This window comes from Drosophila yakuba, chromosome 3R (genome assembly GCF_016746365.2).
Source record: "Drosophila yakuba strain Tai18E2 chromosome 3R, Prin_Dyak_Tai18E2_2.1, whole genome shotgun sequence".
NCBI lineage: Eukaryota > Metazoa > Arthropoda > Insecta > Diptera > Drosophilidae > Drosophila > Drosophila yakuba.
Genome location: NC_052530.2, coordinates 30,055,053 through 30,077,379, shown reverse-complemented (window position 1 = coordinate 30,077,379; position 22,327 = coordinate 30,055,053). Strand labels below are relative to the sequence as shown.

At 46.6% G+C, this 22,327-nt stretch overlaps 4 protein-coding genes across 7 annotated transcripts in view; 2 read left to right on the top strand and 2 right to left on the bottom strand.

The window, feature by feature from the left end:
- Window positions 1–2,614: 2,614 nt before the first annotated feature.
- LOC6539011 (isochorismatase domain-containing protein 1) lies at window positions 2,615–3,503 on the bottom strand. 2 transcript variants are annotated; one of them, XM_015193678.3, is made up of 3 exons: window positions 3,276–3,503; window positions 3,000–3,224; window positions 2,615–2,937 (listed from the first exon to the last, which is right to left on the bottom strand). In XM_015193678.3, the coding sequence occupies exons 1-3, from the start codon at window positions 3,408–3,410 to the stop codon at window positions 2,668–2,670; spliced, it is 630 nt and encodes a 209-aa protein (XP_015049164.1). In that variant the 5' UTR covers window positions 3,411–3,503; the 3' UTR covers window positions 2,615–2,667. The 2 variants fall into 2 exon arrangements, with proteins under 2 accessions (XP_015049164.1, XP_002099513.1); XM_002099477.4 differs by having other exon boundaries at window positions 3,000–3,209; window positions 3,276–3,499.
- A 96-nt stretch (window positions 3,504–3,599) lies between these two features.
- Window positions 3,600–7,709, top strand: LOC6539010 (methylthioribose-1-phosphate isomerase). Of its 2 annotated transcripts, none has more exons than XM_015193677.3 (6): window positions 3,600–3,795; window positions 4,651–4,805; window positions 6,386–6,621; window positions 6,678–6,910; window positions 6,969–7,132; window positions 7,191–7,709. In XM_015193677.3, exons 2-6 carry the CDS (start codon window positions 4,674–4,676, stop codon window positions 7,518–7,520), a joined length of 1,095 nt encoding a protein of 364 aa, XP_015049163.1. In that variant the 5' UTR covers window positions 3,600–3,795; window positions 4,651–4,673; the 3' UTR covers window positions 7,521–7,709. The 2 variants fall into 2 exon arrangements, with proteins under 2 accessions (XP_015049163.1, XP_002099512.1); XM_002099476.4 differs by lacking the exon at window positions 3,600–3,795 and adding an exon at window positions 4,431–4,584.
- An 89-nt stretch (window positions 7,710–7,798) lies between these two features.
- LOC6539009 (lysyl oxidase homolog 2A) lies at window positions 7,799–9,084 on the top strand. The gene is made up of 2 exons (XM_002099475.4): window positions 7,799–8,656; window positions 8,712–9,084. The coding sequence occupies exons 1-2, from the start codon at window positions 7,804–7,806 to the stop codon at window positions 8,948–8,950; spliced, it is 1,092 nt and encodes a 363-aa protein (XP_002099511.1). The 5' UTR covers window positions 7,799–7,803; the 3' UTR covers window positions 8,951–9,084.
- A 545-nt stretch (window positions 9,085–9,629) lies between these two features.
- The window catches only part of LOC6539008 (G protein-coupled receptor kinase 2), a 52,550-nt gene continuing 39,852 nt past the window's right edge, over window positions 9,630–22,327 (bottom strand). For both annotated transcript variants that reach the window (XM_015193676.2, XM_002099474.3), the window contains 10 exons: window positions 14,263–14,358; window positions 14,064–14,184; window positions 13,369–13,992; window positions 13,125–13,230; window positions 12,865–13,054; window positions 12,115–12,363; window positions 11,873–12,030; window positions 11,603–11,812; window positions 11,245–11,508; window positions 9,630–11,182 (listed from right to left, as the gene is read on the bottom strand). In XM_015193676.2, coding sequence (XP_015049162.1) covers window positions 11,090–11,182; window positions 11,245–11,508; window positions 11,603–11,812; window positions 11,873–12,030; window positions 12,115–12,363; window positions 12,865–13,054; window positions 13,125–13,230; window positions 13,369–13,992; window positions 14,064–14,184; window positions 14,263–14,358 — 2,111 coding nt within the window. In that variant the 3' untranslated portion in view covers window positions 9,630–11,089. The remainder of the gene's footprint in view (window positions 11,183–11,244; window positions 11,509–11,602; window positions 11,813–11,872; window positions 12,031–12,114; window positions 12,364–12,864; window positions 13,055–13,124; window positions 13,231–13,368; window positions 13,993–14,063; window positions 14,185–14,262; window positions 14,359–22,327) is intronic.

Sequence of the window (22,327 nt, the reverse complement as noted above, 5' to 3'; positions counted from 1 at the left end):
AATAAACAGCGGCGATCTTAATCGATGACAGGAGAGCCAGAGCCGCCATGTCCTCCAAGCTGACCCATTGTCCCATCCTGACCATTCAATTTACGGAGCAGGTGGAGCCACTGGAAGGAAACCTACATATTCGGAATACAACGTACTGCATTCCTTACTTTTTCGAGGTCGAAATCTGATACAAGTCTATGGAAATGTGCTCAACTGATTGGCCCGTTTCTCTTGATGAATATCAATCGCGTTGCTCACCCTCCGTTGCACTATAGTACCGCGCAATCTGAAAATTCTTTTTTAACAAAAAGATAATTTCATTCTGAGGAGCTCTTCTGAGGCAAACCTGTAAGAATTCGGTAAAAAGAGCCCCAAATTACAATCAGACGAGCTAAGTGAATAACCACGAATACTGGGGAGTGGAGTACCCATCCGCTTCTTTGATTGGGGCATCGACGCTCCCGTGCACGCATTTCCCATATCCGATGTACAATTCCCAGTTCCCAATTCCCAAATCCCGACTTCAGATAGTCCGTTTCTTGTTAGCGGTCGATTATCGCTGCTGCGCCGAGACCGGCAATCATAACCAGGTCTAATTAATACGTGTGCTCTGGGCATCTCACACCCAGAGATACGCCCCCAGAAGCGGAAAACAGATGCAGATGTATACATTGTGGGCCATATGCTAATTAGACGTACTCGCAGCCACTTAGTGGCTGGAGATACATATCTCACTCGGCTAATTGCTGGTCACTGGCCACATGCATTTTGTGGGTTAACAGGTGACGTGGGGCCACAAACGCAAACTGAAAACCGAACTCGGAGGCGGCAACCGAAGCAGAATTTTCCCTATGACCTCCGGGGGCCGCGCCCCTTTTGGAAAGAGCGGTATTGTAAAGAACAAACGAACGAATAATTAGCATAAAGAAATGATTGCACTAATTGTGGCATGAGAAACGCCAAGCACGGCCCAAAGTGTGGGAAATGCAAGCGATCTTTCATTAGATGTCTCATTAATGGAGGAGCATCTCGATTTTGGCTAATTTGGGCAGGCGGCTCCATAAATTATGCAATCTGAGCGAACACAGGCTGCAACCAGTAAGCCAAGCTGCACTCTAGGCTCTTTGAAGGCGCCGCCAGGGATTCTCACATTTGTCAACCGAGTTTTAGGAATTTCCAGGCAGCTTAGCCAGCCAGCGGAGTGGACAGGCTCCATTCAATGCTCCATTCAAATGGGATAAATGGCTCGGTGGGGATTAACTTGTGATGGAGGAGGTGGTGGACCCAGTCGACTTTGGTTGCTGACCCGGCAGTGGCTTGATAAATTTCTTAATTTGAGGGACTGGGTTTTGGGTTTTGGGTTTTCGCCTAATTCCTGTTTGTTTATAGTTGCCCAAGGAAGCTGCCATTTAGGCGGTGCCTAGGCTGCTCCCCGGTTGATTTGATCTATGAGCGTGTCCACGGTTGCCACTTGCCGGCGTGCCAGCACATAAATTCCCAATCTTTCATCGATTTTCCACGGCAGCAACATCTACGGCTGCCGAGGATCACAGATCGCGAATCGGACTTGGGAGATGCAAGTGGAAGTAGTGGAAATGGAGCCGTATTCATTTGCACACCGCGCAGGCAATTTCACAGATTTATCATCTTTTTTTCTTGGCCAGCATCGTGCGGCAGAAAAACGAAAACTAAATTTATGAATATAGCAAATGTGAGGTGTGAGCTTGGCACCGGTAATATGAAAACCAGTTACAAGGCCAGAAATTTATGGATTCCCTGGGCGGCAAAGGCTTACGCACACTGCCGTTAGCCCAATTCACTTTTCCCGCCATGGCATGGCATGGCATGGGCATGGGCGGAATTAAAGCCACAGCTGAGGGGCATACCTAATTGGATAGATCAGATCTCATTTCTCTGGCGAGGAACTCGGATAAGTTGTTGACTTATCGCGTGCCGAGATGCCATCGCCATAAGTTGCGCTTTGCAGTGGTTTTAGGGGCTTAGAGAGACGACCCCATCTCTCTCACCCGACCAGGACTGGGCAAATAAATTGCCAGCTGCCGGAGGCGGCGGAGATCCTCCTCTGCTTGGCATGCAAATGGCGATCAAGATCGCGATGTTTGCGTGGCCTGTTATGAGTCAATCAGACGCCTGCCTACATTGTCACCATCACTTGGCTCGGATACGATCGCTTTACCGCTGGTGGATGGCTGCAGCGCTGGCTGGGATGCCTGCAGCGCCGATTGAAGATGGCTAGATGGGCGCTGGAGATTGTTGCGATTGCATCATAAAATTTAACTGCACAGCCAGCCAATTCCAGGTCCAAAGAGCCGAGTCAAAGTCATTGCATAAATTGGCAGCAATGCCGTGCAGAAGCTGCTGTTTCTATCGATGGGATGGCATGGGATGGGATGGGATGGGATGGCATGGGATGTGGGGATATGTGTGCCTTGATGGTTCTTATAAGGCGCCGCCTGGGCGAAAAGGGGTAGACCCATATGCTGCTCCATTCAGCTGTCCACTTGGCCGAGATGTTTATGAGTTGACGAGGACAGGGAGGCCGCCCTACCGGTGGGTCCTTCTCTCATAATTCTCATAATTTCTAAACTGAACACACTCTGCATATGCTGGAAGGATGGTTTACTGGACCGAAAGACATGAAAAGTGCCGCCAGGCTTAATTTTTTGAGGCGCGTGCGAGCTGCATGTCTGCGGAGATCTTCTTAACCAGAGAAGCAATCTCCTTGAAGGACTTGTTGTTCTTATCCCCCAGCAGATTAAATATCACACTCTCGGAGGTGGCTATGTTGCAGCCAATGTGACGCAGGCGCTCCAAGGCCAAATCCCGATCCTGATTAAGACGCGACGCACAGCAGTCGGCCACCAGCCAGACATCGATTCCATCATTTACCAGGTCGAAGGCCGTTTGCTCCACACAGACGTGTGTCTAAATAAAGTAGAAGCGGGCGCGTTTTGCTAAACCAATCCCTAACTCAAACCATAACCCACCTCCAGGCCGAAAAGCACCGCCGTCTTGGGCTTGCCACCAAAGATATCAGTCATACTCTTACGTACGGGCTCCACCAGCATGGAAAACCTGGTCTTGGAAACTTTGGCACAGGCATGCCCGATGTCCAACTCACAGACGGTCTTGCCCAGCCGCTCGGGATACTGCTCGGTGACCAGCAGTGGCACCTGGAGGATCTTGCCGGCTGCCAGCTGGAATGGAATGTGCTGGAATCCATTAGAACCCGACTATTATCCTGTCACTTCTCGCTGTCTCACCAGTTTAGTTGTGTTTTCGATGAGCGAACTCAGCAGCGGAATGGCCGGCTTGAACTTCTCCTGCACGTCGCACAGCATGAAGAGCGTTTTCGAGGGCACCAGGCGGTACAGAGCTGGTCCTCTGACTTTACTCATGATTGATTCCGGGTGTGTAATAATGTGTAAATGAACTATTTTAAATACTAAGGCAAACGGTTGCTCTGTTTGAATTTGGCGCCTAGCTAGCGCCACCTTGCGACTAGCTCACGAACTTTACAGTTCACCACAGTAACGGAATGGTGAGTTTTGACTTGAACAAATCAGGCTTGGTATTCTGTGCGGAAAGAGAGGAGGCCACACTGCCCGCACTTGCATTCGTAAATCAAAAATTAAAAATAAATCAAGTAACAAAACGTGCGCGTAGCCGATGCGATAACCGCGACCTGATCTGTTCTGATCTTCGACTTCGCTCCCCGGCACCTCCCAGTGCCGCTTCCCACCTGGTGTTGGGTGCTATACAGCTGCTACTCAGCTGCGAGAGGTTAGCTTGCGGCAACGGCAATGGCAACCACCAGTTGCCCTTAAGTTCCCCCAAAGTGGTGATCCCCATGCCCAGTGCCCAATCCCTCCCTCCCGACGCATTCCATCTGGCGGTTTGTTGGCACAGGACCAGCGGACAAGTCGCTGTCACGGTGCGGCCCAACTAATTGCACTCGCATTAATTGAGGCACACTCAAAATTGCCCAATAACCGCCGACAGATAAGCAGCGCGATTAATTTCTGGCCGGGCTACACTGGTCAGCAGGGAATCCAACGCCAGCGCCCAAGCGCCCATGCGTTTATCAATTGGGCAAGGCGGCGGCGGAGGGCGGCAGCGGCCAGCGATGCTGTCGACATGAATTAATCGACGATCTCGCGGCCGAGGCCCCTCCACCTGCCACGCCCCCCTGGCAACGTACACTGCACGAAAAGAAGGCACGCTGATCAACAGCATATAAATCAATTCGATCCGCTTGCAATTGGTATTTGTCAGGATCAATCGAATCCCACTTAAGCCCTCGCTGAAGGGTAACATCTGAGGAAGTCGCACAGAATTCTTACCGTGTACCGCCCGCTCTTCCGGCGCCGATCTCGGCACTTTCGCTCGGCTGCGAAGCAAACTCTTTCGACGCCCCAAACCGCGAGGCTCGTTCAGTTGCTCACTGATCCGTTGGCCTGCCAGTCGTCGTTGGAGAGCGTTGAAAGCTGTTGAATCAAAACTGAAACACAAACTGATTGCCTTCCATTAATAACTGATTAGTGGCCAGCGATTCACCCCTTGGTGGTCCAAGTTGGTTGCCCGTCTCCCTGCTTCTGACCCTACACTTTTTACATACTAATCGGTAACCTCTTTCAGTTACAGAACAATCCCCTGGAGAGATGAGCCTGCAGTCGATCAAGTACTCGCGGGGCAGCCTGGAGATCCTCGACCAGCTGCTCCTGCCCGGCCAGTCCAAGTACCTGGTGGTGCGAGGCGTGGAGGATGGCTGGAAGGTCATCAACAAGATGCAGGTGAGGATGCCTTTAGTGAGGTGGCCCTGGGCCAGCGCCTTTCCCTGCCACCCTTAATAGCTCACGTCCCACGGCAAATTGCCATTCAAATGCCTGTTGGTACATTTCCTAATCTGCGCAACGCTCGCTCGCTTGTCCGATGTCGCTTGTCGTATGTCCCTTGCCCGGCTATAAATAACGTAATTGAAATTAAAAATTTAAAAACGCTTGCCAAAAATAAAACTACTCCGCGCACGTCACTCGGCGATCGGTTCCCACTGGGCTAATGCCCCCAGAAGAAGATGATGGCCCATTGGTGGCTTGGTAGCTTGTTGGTCAATCATTTATCTGGGAGCACGCGCCTTGTCACGTGGAGCCCTCGCCGTTGTTCCATGTAAGCTATTTACCCCGCTTTTTGCATCGTCACCTGATAAGCCAAGATAGGCTGACCCACCTAATCTGGCTGCTCTCCGCTCTCGTTCATTAATTACGACAATAATAGCACCCAAATTATTGCGTTAACGGTGGTCTCATTTGGTACATGACAACAGCATGACAGCGAGATATTTTGAAATATACGAGTATATCAAGAACATTTAAGGGTACTTGTAAACATTGGGTGCTTTTAAAGAACAATTTTTTTAGTTTTATTGAAGCGACGAATCCGTACATGCAGTACATGCAGTACTAGTACTATAACATTGCAATTAAACATATAAATAATATAACCAAACCTCTCACTTATCGCGGGAGGACTAACAAGAAAATCTCAAACATCGATTGGGTCTTTAAAGCTGTCCAATTGTTTTGACATGGTCTTCCACTGTATGCAGATTCAAAAAGGGAAAACGATTTTTAGCAAAAATGCAATATTTACGATTGATATTTTCGTTATAACTTGGCTAAAAATGGTCAGAAAGTTAAAAGAATTACACTTTTGTACTCCTAATTACCAATACTAACCAACCAAATCACTTTTGGTCCTACTCTGTTAAAATAATTTTTGGCCAAATTTTCGCATTTTTGGTAAGGGGTAACATCATCAAAAATTGAAAAAAATGTGAAAAAAATAGAATTTTTTTTGAAAACGCAGTTTGATAGGAAATTTAATTACGAACTCAACGAGGTATGACATTCCATATTCGGACCAATATTTCGAATGCTGTGATTAAAATACTCATAATTATTTACGCAAAAAATCAGAAAAATGATTTTCAGAAAAAAATCAATATTTATGTTGGTATTTTCGGTATAACTTTGCTAAAAATGGTCAGAAACTTAAAATAATTACATTTTTGTACTTCTAAATACCAATCCTAACCAACCAAATCACTTTTTGAACGACTCTGTTAAAATAATTTTTGGCCAAATTTTCGCATTTTTGGTAAGGGGTAACATCATCAAAAATTGAAAAAAATTTGAAAAAAATAGAATTATTTTTTGAAAGCACAGTTTGATAGGAAATTTTATTACGAACTCAACGAGGTGTGACATTCCATATTCGGACCAATATTTCGAATGCTGTGATGAAAATACTGATATTTATAGTCGCAAAGAACAATTAAAATGAAAACAAACAAAATATAATTGATTCTTTGAAGGTTCGTGGTGCGCCCGCCATCGCCATCGTTGGCTGCCTCTCCCTCGCCGTTGAAATCAACCCAGAGGACTTTGAGACCAAGAAATCACTGCGACAGGAGATCGAGGGCAAGTTGAACTATCTGGTTTCAGCCAGGCCCACGGCGGTCAACATGAAGATCGCAGCCGACGAGCTCATCACCCTGGCCAACGACCTTTACAAGGATGAGGCAATCAACGTGACCGAGATGAAGCAAAGGTACATCCTCACTGGCCCCCAGACGAGCACACAAAGTTAACCCAGTTCTGTTACAGATTTCTGGACGCCACCGAAGCAATGCTAAAGAAAGACATTGCCGATAATCGAGCCATTGGAGCGAATGGAGCCAAGGCGATCCTGCAGCGCGTGGCAGAGACAGGTGCTGCTCCCGCTGGATCCACGGGTTCCGTCCGAGTGCTTACGCACTGCAACACGGGTTCGCTGGCCACCGCCGGGTACGGAACAGCGCTGGGAGTGGTCCGCCAACTGGCCGAGCTGGGAAAACTGGGTGAGTACCTAACAGAGTCTAGTACATGAGTTGATTACTAACTACCTTTCCGATTTAGAGCACGTCTACTGCACAGAGACCCGTCCTTACAATCAGGGAGCCCGCCTCACAGCCTACGAACTGGTCCACGAGAAATTCCCCGCCACCCTGGTTCTGGATAGCATGGTGGCTGCTCTGCTGCGCGCCAAAAATGTGGCTGCTGTAGTCGTGGGAGCAGATCGGGTGAGTAAGCCCTTTAATGTTTAAATATTCTTGATTAATTGTTTGTTACTTGCTTAAGGTGGCTTCGAATGGCGACACGGCCAACAAGATTGGTACCTACCAGATTGCCGTGGTGGCCAAGCACCACGATGTGCCCTTCTACGTGGCTGCCCCTCTGACCTCCATCGATCTGGCGATTCCCGGAGGCGATCACATCATCATTGAGGAGCGGCCCGACCGGGAAATGACGCACGTGGGAGAGCACCGTATCGCTGCCCCGGGCATTAACTGCTGGAATCCCGCCTTCGATGTGACCCCTGCCTCCCTCATCACCGGCATCATCACGGAACGCGGTGTCTTCAAGCCGGCAGAACTGAAAGAGGCTATCACCAAGCTGCTTGAGTCCTAACCGGCGCACAGAAGTTGTTTACGCATGCACTCCATATCCCAAAAAAACAGAAACCAGAGCACGCGCGCTCGGTATAGGCATTTTGCCAGCTGAGTTTTGTATACAAACGTTTTCCCGCCTGCCAAGCAGATGTGGGTCGATCCGCTGGGAAGCACAACGCACAATATACCTCCTACACATGTAGCCCCATTCGCCAGTTGTTACCCTACTGGCGCATTGTTCCCGCTGACTTTAAAACTGGTTGCTAGTTGGGTGTACTCCACCAGAAGGCGCTGAATGGGCGATGGCTTCGTTCCGGTTTCAACTGCTGCAGCTCCTACTGGTGCTCAGCCAAAGTTGGGCCAACAACAGTGGCCTAAACGTGCAGAACAATTACAGAAACATGAAGGTCCGACTGGCCACCAATAAGGCAGCGCTCGCCGACATTCAAGTCCTCCGCGAGGGACGCGTGGAGGTGAGCTTTGACTTTGGCGCCTCATGGGGAACAATTTGCAGCACTTCGTGGAGCATGCGGGAGGCAAACGTGGTGTGCCGACAGCTGGGACTGGGCTACGCTTCCAAGGCAAGCCAGGGTACGGAGCACGGGGACAGCCGCCAGCATGCGTGGGGCATGGTGGGCACTCTGTGCAGGGGAACCGAGCAGCGCCTAGCCGACTGCATCCGGGAGTCCCACTACCCGAACCTCTGCAATGCCAGAAACCACAATGTCAGCACGGTGGCCTGTGTCAGCCACTCGGCTGACCTGGAGATTGGACTGGCGGACATAGAGAGATCCGCCCGCCTGGAGGCTGTGCCCATGTCGAGGCTCACCTGCGCCATGGAAGAGCACTGTGTATCCGCCGACGCCTATGAGATCCGAAGAACGAATCCGCATGCCGCCAGAATACTGCTCCGCTTTTCCGTTAAGGCTTCTAATGTGGGCACAGCCGATGTGAGCCCTTACGCCAACTACAAGGACTGGGTGTGGCACCAGTGCCACAGACACTACCACAGCATGAATGTTTTTGCCACCTTTGATGTTTACGACCTCAAATACCGAAAGGTGGCCCAGGGACACAAGGCCTCCTTTTGCCTTATGGACTCTGAATGCCGACCAGGAGTACGGCAGAAGTACACCTGTGGCAACACCACCCAAGGTATGTGTGCTTGAGGCAGCTGCCACGTGATTCCTTCTAACCTATCTCCTTGCAGGCATTTCTGTGGGCTGCGCAGACACCTACACCGATGTGCTGGACTGCCAGTGGGTGGATGTCACCCGAGTGCCCGTCAACCGACGCTACATCCTGCGGGTGGCTCTCAATCCCGAGTACAAGCTGGGCGAGATATCCTTCGAAAACAATGGAGCCGAGTGCCTCCTTGATTACACTGGCATACAGCAGACCACAAGGATTTTTAACTGTCGGCGCAAGCCCCTTTGGTTTAAGATATGATTTTATGAATTCTTTAGAAAGTAAGATAGCTGTTGCGGTCATGTCTGGTGACCTGTTAGATACTAGGACTTCTACATCTGCCAATGCCAGCTGGCTGGCTCATTTTAAATAAATAAAAAAATAAAACAAGTTTACTTTTGGGGATTGGCCGTTTTTTCACTGTCAAATAATAATCCGTGGTATACTTTTGGGCGTCGCAATGACAGTCGCGCAATTATTTTATGTAGCATACTTTTCAGCGGGACAGTCAAACTTCGGTGAAAAAACCATTGCATACCAGCAGGCGCTGCTGAAATTTGATTATCCACCTGCTGACATTTCTGTTCGCCTGGTATTTCAAATCTGAGAAACCTTCATTTCGGTCGATATTTTTGACAAATTAACTTCAGATCTGAGCTACGGAGCAAGTTTTTTGACTTTTAATACCAGGCGAACATAATTTGCAGCAAGTTGCTAGTCTACCAGCTGGAAGAATTCTTTGAAGAAAGACAGCTTGGTGAAGCGCACTCCCAAAAGTATGCAATTATTGCAACCATCCCAAAAGTATGCTTTAAGAACTGAATTTACTTCTTTGGCGCCAAATTTAAAATGCTTACTGAAGGTGCCCAAAGGGTGCAATCTACCAATTCGTATTTTACTTTGCAATCTTGGTTGCAATAGAATGAAACGACGCACAACGTGATAGTTTAATACGTTTATTGTTTTTGAATGTCAATCTCTTGACTTTTCGGTTGTATTTTGTATTATTTCGCTTACAGAATAGATTTATTTATGTATGTATATCTGGTATTTACGATGCTCTATAAATATGCCTTTAATTGCTAAAGATAAATATTTCGGCGCTTGCTCAGTTTGGTTTACTTTATGTAGTTGTAGTGCTAAATTGAATTTGGGGCTGATGCTGATGGCGTTTGCTGTTTTGTATGCTGGTTGGTTGTGCTGGTAGTAGTTGTTTATTATATGCCTTACAATTTACTAGTTGTGCCTAAATCAAGTGAATTGAAACTAAGACTTTCCGCTGGCACGTTTCTTGCTGCCAACCGGTTCAATAATCATAATTAATTTTTCATACTAACATAATAAATTCTCCAATTGGTTTACTTTTGTTTTTGTTTCTTTCTTTGTTGCTAATTGCTAATTACAAAATGCCTACGCTACTATTACACAAAACTTAGACGCTAGCTGACATCGATCTCAATGAATTAGCATTAGTTAGCATAACTTGCTGTTCATTCAATTGCAAAACGAAACAAATATCAGTTATAACGTTCTTCCATGGGAACCTTCGGCAAACTTAAACTTAGGCAACAGAAAAAGTAAAAGAACGATATGAAAAGCTTAGCAAAAGAGTGCGGCAATAAAACTTAGAAGTCGTATAAATAATTAAAGATTTTACATTTACAATCTGATTAGGTTGCACGCTTGTATCGTATCTATGCATGTACAACGTAGTAGCATATGTTAAGTATTTGTTAAAAATGCATTCAAGTGTTCGAGTATTCATGTCATTTTCTTAACTTACAAATGCTAACTAGAACATCTATCGTCCAACGCTGTCCCGTCGATCACAAACTACTATACAAAAATTACATATTACTCAGCCGTCTACATAGTGCTGTTCCTGCCCATTCGCTGTTGTCCCGGTTTCTGTTGATGCGGATGGATGATGCGTGTTTTAGATGATCACTTACATATTGAATAGCGCTCGTATTTAAGTAACATTATTTTTGGGTGCTGTGACAAACTGACGGCTTTAGCTCTCAAAGTGGTATAGTAAGTGGTATTCATGTTACCACTATTACAATTAATTAACTCTCTAATGTGTGCTCAATGTGTGTGTGTGTTTTGTTTCGGTAAGGAGTCTTTTTGAAACATTTATAAATATATATATTGTGTGTCGAAATCAGCTTGAACTTTCCTTAGAAAATTTGATGTAAAAGTACAATTTCAAAAATGCTTCTTGCGCGTCAACTGAAGGAGAAACCGATGTAGGTTTCGGTTTTATAATTAGGTTGTGCTTTAAAGTTATTATGCTCCTGCTGAACTCTTCCGATCCGGGGTATCTGTGCGCAATTTGTGCTATGTGTCGACGTCTACGTCAGGCGTCCGCTTAAAGGCATCCTCGACAGATCTCTGCTATCAGCTTTCGACCGTCGTGGAGGACACGCTGTGACTAGTGGTTAACAGATGCTCCGGAATGGGTATGGGCTGTGTGCGGGCCGGCTGCTTCTTCTGCAAAAGAAATTCAGTTTTTAGTGCCACTTATTTTCAGGAGCAAGCTGAGTCGAACAAACCTTCCGGCGAAAGGGGAAACATCCCGCCTTGTCTGGCTCGGGTGCTGCATTGATCTGCAAGTCTGGCGTGGGACACTCCTCGGGACCAAAGACATTCAGTTCCCGAAAGCACTCGGTCTCCATCATCTCGTTCTGCCAGGAAATGGACACGGAGCCTGTGTTGAATTTCGTATAGAAATTTGTGTCGGATTCGTCGATATTGACGCCCTTCACCGTGGAGAACTGTTCAATATCGAGCACATCTTTGGCGTAAACGGCGTGCGGCTGCGGATGATGGTGAAACTATTAGGTTCGTTGTTTCAAACGCTTATTTGCAATATCACGACGGCGTGTATGCAAATGGGTCGAGTCAACTCACGTCTGGCACAAAGGGTGGATCCAGCATGCCAGCCTCCAGGCGACGCCAATTGAGCTGGGTGGAGTGGAAAAACGGGTGGGCCATCACATCCTGCCCGCCCATGCGTCCGTTGCGGCAGCCGAGGCGCTGCTTTATCGATTTAGCTAACAGCTGTTGGCACATTGATTTGGCTTCATCATTAAACTTGCTTGAATACTTTTCGGGGTCCTCCTGTGGGTGGGAAAAAAGGGTTTAGCCCAAATCCATGTAATACCGATGACTATGACCAACCTTAACGCGCCTGTCCACCTCCTCGCGCTTGACCTTCTCCTTGCGCATCCGGAACGGCGCCTGGCCCTCGATCATCTCGTACAGCAGGCAGCCGAAACTGAACCAGTCCGGGGAGAAGGCGTACTTCTCGTTGTCGATGACCTCGGGGGCCATGTATCCTATTTGATTGAAAGGGAATGGGGGAAAGAAAGAAAGTAGCTTAGCTGGGCGCATTAATTTCAATCAGCTTAGCGGATACTCACCCACTGTGCCCACCCGGCCGCGCACCATCTCGCCCTCCGGTATCTCGACGGCCAGTCCCAGGTCGGAAATGCGCACATGGCCGTGATCGTCAAGGAGGATGTTCTCCGGCTTGCAGTCCCGGTAGACGATGCCCTGCTTGTGCAGGTGCTGCAGCCCACAGGCCACCTCGGCGGCATAGAAGCGGGCACGTTCCAGTTCGAAGCCGGGGTCGCCGCCCATGTTGTAAATGTGGAATTTCAAATCGCCGCCTGCAAAAGGAGAGGACGTTGATTGTCTTCCTCAAACAATGACGTGTCCTGGGAGCCTTATTGGTTGACTGACTTGCTTTGGCTTTTGTGTACAAATTCAATTAGGTCGTGGATTGACGGACGGACGGACGGACACAACTGGCAACGGATGACTTCGGCATTGTGCCAGCCGCTTGAATGCCAGGAATTTAATTAAAATTGCAAACTCAATCATCGCAGGGATTACACATGCATTTGTTATCGTTTTAATGAATGCATGCAAATGCCGGACTGTCGGATAATTGGCAGTGAAGGACACTGGATGCATGGATACATGAATGCCATCGACTGGGAATGGGAATGGGCAACTAACAGGATTAACCGATAAAGAGTCCCAGCACTTAATTAACCCTAACTGGCTGCCAATGGACAGCTGTATTGGTCCCTCTGGAGCATTGAGCATTGAGCATTCAGCACTGAGAATTGAGCAACGGAGTAACAGGGTAACACGATAACACCCACCATTCATTATGGTCAGCACCAGGCAGAGGGCATCCTTTGTCTCGTACGCGTAAGCCAGATTGACAACGAACGGCGAGTTGATTTTCTGCAGTATCTGCTTCTCAATTAACACCATCGACTCGCCCTTGCGCTTCTTGATGCGCTTTTTCTCCAGCTTTTTGCACGCGTACATTTTCCCAGTGGCCCGCACCTGTGCGCAGAAAGAGGAGGTGTGTGAAAACGAGGTCAGGTGGCCACAGGTGGCTATTTTCCTGGCTTACCTGACAGGCGCACACCTCGCCGAAGCCGCCCTTTCCGAGCACCCGGTACATGCGAAACGTTTTATAGGTGATTGGCTGCGCCTCAAGCCACTTCCACTGCAAGTATCTGGTTGGGCGAAGAGAAATACGGACAATTATTAACAGCTATTCACGCAATTTTCCTCCTTGTTAAGATAAAGAGTGGATATGAGTTGCTTTCAGACTCATCTCCATATTTATGTTATATTTAAATTAGAAGACGTACCGGTGAAAATACATAGAGCTCTCAAACTCCCGGAACGGCTCGCCGGCCAGGAACGCCTTAACCGCGTTCACACACTGGGCAAAGATGTCCTTGCCGCCGCTGTTGAGTTTGTTACGCACTTGCGCAATGAGATCATCGTTGAGCACGTCCAACACGAGTTCGTCGGGATACCCGCCCACATGGACACTCTTTCCGCCGCCACCGCCGCCGCCTCCCTCTCCGCCACCGCCCTTTTCCGCATCATCATGGCTGTCCTGGCACTTGACGCCCTCGTCCCCGTCGTCCTGGTGGCTGCTCCCGTTCCCAGTGGCGTCGTCGCCGTTGTGATTGCGCGTGTTCAGCTTCTTGTGATTGATGTCGCTGCTGTGCTGCGAGTTGTTGCTGTTGTTGCTGTTGTTGATGTTGTTGCAGTTGTTGGCGGTGGTATTGTTGCAGTGTTCAGTCTCAGCTGTTTCAGTTGGATTGGCATTGCTGCTGTTGAGCAGCAGCTCCTCCTGCGCCTCGGCATTCAAGGCGTCGCCCCCGCTGCCGTTGCGCAGCTCCAGCTGTGCCTCGACATCCAAGAAGCGACGGCCGATGTCATGGCCAATGAATATGCGGTTCGAGATGTACTCGATCTCGTATCTGAAAGGCGGATAGCGAAAAGGTTAGCCTGTGTGACCTTAGAGTCTTTAGTGGTAGCATACTCAACGTACTTGACCACCTCATCCAGGAAGGTGATGTAGCGAAAGTAGACGGGCCGTTTGTTCTCGCAAAACAGACGGAAGAGCTCACGACCAATGGGTTGCTGATCTATCACGTAGCCATAGCTTATGTCTGTGGAATATTAGGGTTGAGATTGTGAGTACAAGCTATACAAACTATACATTTGGCACTGCCAGAAGAAAAGCTCACCTAATTTGTCTTTCAGGTTGATGCATTGCGATATGTGTGGGAATTGCAATATTTTGCGCCATTTTTTGCTCTTTCCCTTGTTGCTGTCGGAACCACCTGCAATGCAAAGAACACAATTCCAATTCAGTTAAGACGAGAGTTGGCAAACATTTATTATGGGCAAACAAGGTCTGGGGATTCAGCAGTTCGGCATCGAAAGCCACAGCACTCAATTGGCATTTTATGAATAACCATTTGAATGGCATGGAATTCCTAATTCCCATCTCCGGAGCAAACAAACTTTGATTTCTGATTTCCTCGGCACTCGAGTGCAAAGGTAAAGTGAACGTTTGCTTCCACTAAACCAGGGGTTGTGGACGTGATTGCATTGATTGCTACTCCGCTTCCACAGCCGCATCCGCATCCGCATCTCATCGACAAGCTGTCCTTCTTCTTTCGTCTGGTTTAACGTCATGCTGGCAATTCCGTTTTATTTGCACTAGCAACGAGCCATAAAAACAATATTTCCAATGCGAAATGCATAAAATGCATTCACATAAACAAGACAAACAAACTGCACTGAGTCCCGTCTGCTGATTCGTGACTCGTGACACTTGGATCGGCTGTAGCTGCGAAATGAATCGGTTTACGTGGCCACTCGGAGGTGACAGATCGCTTGGCCAGAGCTTTACACAATCTCGGGGGCTTACACTCAACTCAGACAGAGAGTTCAGTTCCGTCGCCAAATTCAAGTCGTTCCCTCGCTATTGACCCTTCATTTGTTGTGCACAAGTGGGTACACAAAAGGGCTCATTACCCTGAATAAATCACTTTATCAACGATTCCTATTCCTTTCTCTCAGTGCCAGGCCAGTCGATAATAGTGGAGCCATAAAATCCAGCAAGAAAATTAAGTGGATGGCCAGGCGTCTGGCAAGGAGTGGAATCGAGTGGAGTCCAGTGAGAGGGCATAAATGTCAGAAGCAGTCAAAATCAAGTGCAAAACGTAAGCGAGTTCGCAACAATGTGCGCCCGGAAGCGGATGGAGCGGGTGAAACAGCAACACAGCCAGTCAAGGAAACTGGGTTAATATGCCCAACGCATAGTCACAGTCGTGGTCGTACTAATAGCAACATCCGGTAATGGTTCAGCAAATGTGTTCCAATAATACTCCAGTTAATTGCACTTAGAAATTAGTTTAATTTGTATGCACTATATTCATAACATTCGTCATATGAGCCGAACAGCTTGACCATCCTCTTCTGTGCTCTGAAAAGTATGCTACACATTGATCAAAGGAGCACACGGCCATTTACAACAAAGTAGGAGTGTTTTTGGCGTTACTTGGACTGCCTGGGTGGGTGGACTTGGACTGCTGCAAACACATTCGTTCTTTGGGACTGTGAACGCCGAATGCATACACAGACTTGTCTGGCCACAGAGCATTAGCCACTTATTTATGCTGGCAACAGTCTGGTGGCAAAAGTTTTGGCCAGGCTTAAAGTTTCCCTGACGAAGGATCCCCCAGTGCGTGAGCATTTAATTTAGTCTCAGTGCAATTATGCAAAAATAAACTCGCAAACTTTGAAGGGCAGCAGCAGCAGCGGCAGCAGTCGTAATTTCCATGAAGGACCACCACCTCCACCACCAGCACCTGGAGGATGAGGTTGCTCTGCGCGCTTAGCTAAATGAAATTACCCGCTGAAGTTTCGGAAGAGGGAAAAGTTAACCCTAAGCCGGCGCCACTGAGCGCCGAGTTCCAAGTGCTGAAGCAAAGCGAAGTGAAGCGAAGAGCGTTCGAGGGGCTCACCGAAGTTTGGCCAAGTAACAATTAGCCAACAGAAGCGACCCGGGCAATGAGCAAATATGAAATGTGTGGGATTATGGGATTATAATGCCAAGCCTAGCATATATATTCAGTTTATTAAATTCAAGGATCTCGATTGGCAGTATATCAAACGGAATTCTCAAATGCCATCGCAGTCGTTAGTGCTCTTTAAAGTGGAACTTTCTTGGACTGCCTGCTTCTGACCACCGACGTCAAAGAAGTTTGTTAAGTTCTCGGCATTTATTTGGCGAGGCGTAAAAACAGAAACAACGCCGCATCTCAATGAACTACGAAATTGCGAAACTTGCAGGAGGACGGGCGAAAGTCAAGGAAACATTTTCAAAACAAATAAATCGCATTAAGTGAGCGCTTGGCTTTCAGCTTCATGTGGATGTGTAATAGAAAGGAAAAGAGAAAAGAAAAGAAAAACAAAACAAAAGTAATGGGCGGTGAGTGGGATGGAGAGTGGAAAGTGCTATAAAAACTTATTAATGAAGCCATCGCAAGGCTAATTTGCGGTTGATGGCTTTCCTAATTAAAACCAATCAATAAGAAAAATAGCGTCCCCATCTTGGGCTTCGCTTTGCACCCTTGCACCCTTGCAGCACCAGCAACCAACCAACCAACCAACCAACCAACCAACCAACCAAGTCAAGCGGTTACAAATGCAATTTGTCAGCCGGAGGAGCGAGCAGAGGCGACTGCCAACTGCAATGGCCGCCTGGATGCCATCTAATTGAGTGCCTCGGACGCAAAACCCAGCGCCAGGATGCGGCAGGATGAGCATAGGGATAAGTACTCATCACGAGGACGTGGTCGCCATCCCTTTATTTACGACTCAACAAGTTGACACTGGACCGTCGAAATGAAAGAAATTGCTGTTTACATTAAACACTCGCTGATTTATGGATTCGCATTAGAAGTTTTTGGTCCAAGTTTTTGGTTTTATGGAGCTCGAAAACGAAAACGAAGACGCTCCATTCGCCATTGTTATGATCAATTTTCCCGCTGGACGCCAAGAAGTATGTGACACAATTTATAAGTGCCAAGTTGTCTCCATCTCTCGTCTCAGCGTAATTCGATGTCATTTTTCACTGGCGAGCACTGGCGAAAACCGAGAGGCGGCCACCAACTGTTAGTTGCAATTATTTATGGCCAGCCCTCCATTTTGGCCAAGGTTAAGTGCGTGCTAATAAGCTCACGGCCAAAGTCCTTGGGGAGCCATCGCAGAAGGCTGTCGATTGACTGGGGAAATCTCTAATGGGGCGGCGAAGTCCAGTAAGTGAAGGAGTAACCTGAGATATGGCCAAGGGAATCGACAATGGAAATGTGCATGCTCAAAGTGAATAAAGCCTCTTTAGTGAGTGAGTACTCCTCTTTAATACATTTAAAAGTAATTTGAAAGTCTAGCTGTTGCTCATACGGCAGATGAGTGGATAATCCTGCTGTTCCCCCACTTAACCTCTCATTTGTATCTGGCTGCCTGCTGGCTGCTGCCCGTCTGGGTTTTGGTTGTTAAAAGTTCAGCGTCACCGCGAATGGAAAAACAGTGACATCCTCGCAGGCAAAACATGCACGAAAACGAAAACAGCCAGCAAAATGTTCGACAGCCGTTTTTACACATTCGCTAATGCAAAACAAACACTGAGACTGAAACTGAGACTGAGGCAATGGAAATAATAATGTAAAGCGAATCGGGGAGCCGATTTACCTACAGCGAAGCGCGCATTAAATTAATTATTACTGTTAAAAACCCATAAAAATTCAAAATAACAATAAAAAGCCGTAAAAGTTGCGCCGCCGGCAATCGAAAAGTTGATTGGCAGTCGCCTGACGCCTCTGCCCCACCGGTGGTTGGGTGGTGTTTGGTAGGTGGAAGGTGGTGCAGGAGTGGCAGTGGTTCACTGGGTGGTCGATTGAGGAGGCGGATCCGCAGGAGGGAGGGAAATAAAAGCAGACGCTGCCACATGAAATGCATGTAAATGGGCCTTTGATTGCCAAAGGCACTTAATTGCGGGCTGCAGTCTGTGTTCCAGTCCCACCATAGAATGCCCCGCCCCCTCAAGGTCGCGAAGGGCGGGGCGGGGGGAGGAGCGACGCACGGAATGCACATAATGGCACTTTGAACATTCAACCTTGTGGCGCGCGACTGTCCAACTAATTAAATGCGTGATAAAATAATTACATCAGGTACACATACACATATATATGTATATATATATATATATATAAATCGATCTAGGGCAAAAATCCACCCAAATTCAGGAGCAATTAATGGAGGGCCACGGCTATTAACGGCATTTTATTACGGCAATGCACTATGGGGAATTTGACCTGTTTTTTTGGCATAAATGTATTTTTTAAAGTGTTTCAAATTTTGAAATTTTTTTTTTTAACATATTAAGAATTGATCAAAGATTTATAATCTGTAACGCAAATGTTAAATTAACAGTCCACTGTTAAAATTAACAGCTATAAAGTCAGCTGTTGCAAACACAAAGCACATGCCATCGGAGAGCTTCTTTTTTTAGTGCTTACTAAAATTAATATTTCTTAAACCACAAGGCCTAAACCCGTCAAATTTGAAATGTATACTCATTCTTGAGGTGTGTACTATGTGTTTCTACTAATATGTTGCTTAGTTCGTGCGCGTAAACTTAACAATTTGTATATTTATCAAGTGATGTTCTCGTCCAACTTTCAAAATAAAATTTCAACTTTGAGTAGGGTTTTAAAAAATTGTTCAAATTTGTTTAGTAAGTGTGTTAGTCCATGCTGTAGAGTGATTAATTCCCTATTTAGAACACATAGGTTTCATTTGCGAATTTTTGCGACTTTTCGCGAAAATTAAATTATTAGGTAGCAACCTCTCAATTTTCAATGCGGCCCTCCTAGTAGCGTGGCGCACGCATTGTTGGGCATATCGACGACAGTCTTCTTGAAATTAATCAAGGTAACTTATGGCATGTTTCATAAAACATTTTTGCATAAATGAAAAATAAAAATAAATGAAATAAAAAGATTTATAATACCCGGCCTGGACGGAAGGCAAGGACCGTTGAACATCATATGAAAACTACTACTGAAACGGCTCTGGCCTTATGACGAACAAAAATAAAAAATAAAATTTTCTTATTTTTCAACGTTAAAATAGATGCTGAAGAATATATTGGGTAGAAAAAAAAAAATCGTAAGGATAGGGGGGCGGGGGGCTGATGTGGGCGGTTGTTCGAAGGCGGCGATACGCCCACTTTGCCAAATTGATTGTAAAGGTGTGTATAAGAATAGACAAAAAAATTATCATCGTATCTTAAATATTTTACGAGATATTAATTTATGCCAAAAAAACAGGTCGAATTCCCCATAGTGCAATGTAGGAGCCTGAAACCAGAAATGCTCGCCGAAGGAAAGAGAGCAGGCCCAATTAATTAACTTCAATCCAATATTAGAAGCGGATCCTCTTGGTACAATACAGCACCAGAATGAGCGAAACACACGAAATATATTTATTTACCTGCAACTGGATTGTTTTAAGCAAACATTCACTGCACAGCAATTGTTTTGTGTGTAGCTACAAAATGAAAATTCCGCTCGAGAAACTGAAATACTTTCATTAAAATTCCAAGCACACACGCATAAAAGCGAAAAGTGTGGCTACACAAATGGCATCATCGAAAGCGTCGGAATTCTTTCTCGAGTGGCCAACACACATCCGCGCCTGGAGATAAAAACCAAAACGAAAAGAATTACACTTTATTTGTGCCGCTTTTTTTTTTGGTTGGACATCAGCTGGGCAAGGCAATAGTTAAACTAGTCTGGACGGGTCATAAAGCAACGGGAAGCGTTGTAAAATATTTTATTGCCTAGCAATATTAATTTGTTTTATTTCGCTGCCACTTCGCCTGCAACTGGAAACCTGGGACACACAATTTGCCGCCTCGTTTGTCTTTCAGCCTTCATTTGCTTCATTTGCCCTCGAAAGACACAGAAATGGCGCCGTTTGTGGGCGTTTTTTAATGGCTTCGTCGGAGTGCAGAAAACAGTTAACTGGCAGGGCAAACTATTACGGAAAGTTGATTCATTGGCGCCGTCATTAGACCTTCTTAAATCCGCCAGGACCCCACATCAAATGGCCCGAGAAATGGCCTAAGCCCGGCTACTGATTTGGTATTTCAGGGGAGAAAGGGTGAAAGGGGAAAAGTTTGGGTGAGAGCCCCAACATCGCATTCCATGTGAGCGTGTCCTTTGATGTCCTCTGCACGTCCTGCCCGCCATAAGCAAACGTATCAAGTTAAGATGCACATACGAGCCCTAATTTATTCATTCAAAAACAAAGTGGCCGAGCAGCGTTGTCCCACCTTTGAGTTTGAGTTCCGCTTTTGATTGCGTCTTAGTCGCGCTTCTTGGCCAATAAATGGGCATAAACTGGCTCACACCGTTGCGTTCTCTACCATTCCGTTTATATGGCGCACATGATGTCGTAAAACGCACAATAAACGAAACGTAAACATGGCCGAGGAAGCGTGCTCAAGCACCACACTGCGTATGCGTAATGGCACCCGAGTGAGTTGCTAGCTACCTGCGAATGTCCAGAGACAATGGCCCTCCTGGATCTGCCAGGATAAGTCTGGTTCGGTCACAGTCGGTTAAGTCTGGCTGCTGTCCTAATGGGCAATATAAGAACTGATAAGGCCGGGCACATCTTCTGCGATTCTGCTTTTAATTAAAGTCCGAACGGTGAGTGCAGAACTGCAAACATTGACACAACCGACAACCGACAACCAACAACCAACAACCAACAACCGACTTGACATGGCCGGCTGGGCTGGTAAATAGTTTGTGCAACCGCCGCGGGACTCAAAGGCCCGAAAGCATTGTGCAAACATGAACAGGGGGGAGTGACCACGCCCTCGCTACCTTCACTACCTGAAACAAAAAAAAAAGAAAACGGTGGAAAACAGTGCGGTTTGGCTTTGTTGTTCGAGCTGTTGGAGGAAAACATCATCCGCACTGCTGGCAGTGAGGCGCACTGCGCCAGACTTTACATCGAAATTGATATATTTTTCCTTTTGCTTCTGGATTGAACTTGCGAAATGGATTTTTGCAAATAGAGAGGCAACTACGTGACGTCGGCTGTAAATAAATGATGTGGTCGCTTTTATGGCGGCGGATGTGGGTGGGATTTGAAAATCAAATGAAATTGAAATGTTTTTGAATTCCGGCATTAATATTGCAGAGGAAACAATGCGGATTTGGAATAGAGGGTATAGTACGTATAGTGGCCTTTAGCGAACGCGAGTGAAAAACATTTAGTTGATTAAATAAGAACCCCTTTTTTCCATTTCCATTTCATACTAGACTTATTAGTTGTGAAATGAATTCTATGGCGACATTTATGCCACTCATTATAGTTTTCCAGTCGCGGCCAGCAGAAAAGTGGGAAAAACTTGTACAACTACTTGAAAGTTTTTTAATTTATTAAATTAGTATTACGAGCGTGGTTCATTTCACGCCAAACCCTTTGAATCCCGCACTCTGCATTCCCCCTGCTTTTCACTTAGCCCCCCGAGTGCCATAGTTTCCAGAATACACACAATACATGGCACATAATACATAATATATCCTGGCTGCAACGTTCAAGTGCATTTCTCGTTATAATAATTCGCTGTCGTTGACGCTGTTGCTGTTGCCATTGCTTTTGCTGCCATAAAAACTGCACGAGCAGAGAGGAAAGTAAAAACTAAAAAAGGAAAACTCGCATCCTACTCAAGGAAATTGTCGCTGCATGTTTGAGTGGGTTGGTGGGTTGGTGGGTCGGTGGGTTTGCCTCCTCGAATTTATATATACCCGCACATAAGTTTAGCCTCTCGTGTACGAGTGTGTGCCCCTGGTGGGTGGTTGGTTAGGTGGTTGGGTGGCTACACTACACATTCCCTATATATACATACATATACTTGTACATACAGCAGCATCAGTCGAGCAGCAAACTCAAGGGCTGAAGGCTGAACCTGCTGGCTGTGGTTGCTTTTAGACTCCTGTGACATTGTATTTGAAAATATATTTCATGCTCTCTTTCCGCCTCTCCCCACTTCGCAGCCAGTTTCCAAGCTTGGGAAGTTTAAGTTTCCCAGCAAATTTCCATTTGCAAAGGGTCTGGCTGAATTCTCATTTCTTGCGTAAATTGCCCGGCAATTATAATTGTTGTTTTCAGAATAACACAATTGTTTAGCTGGCTGCGTTTGTGGCTAGCAGAAGTTGC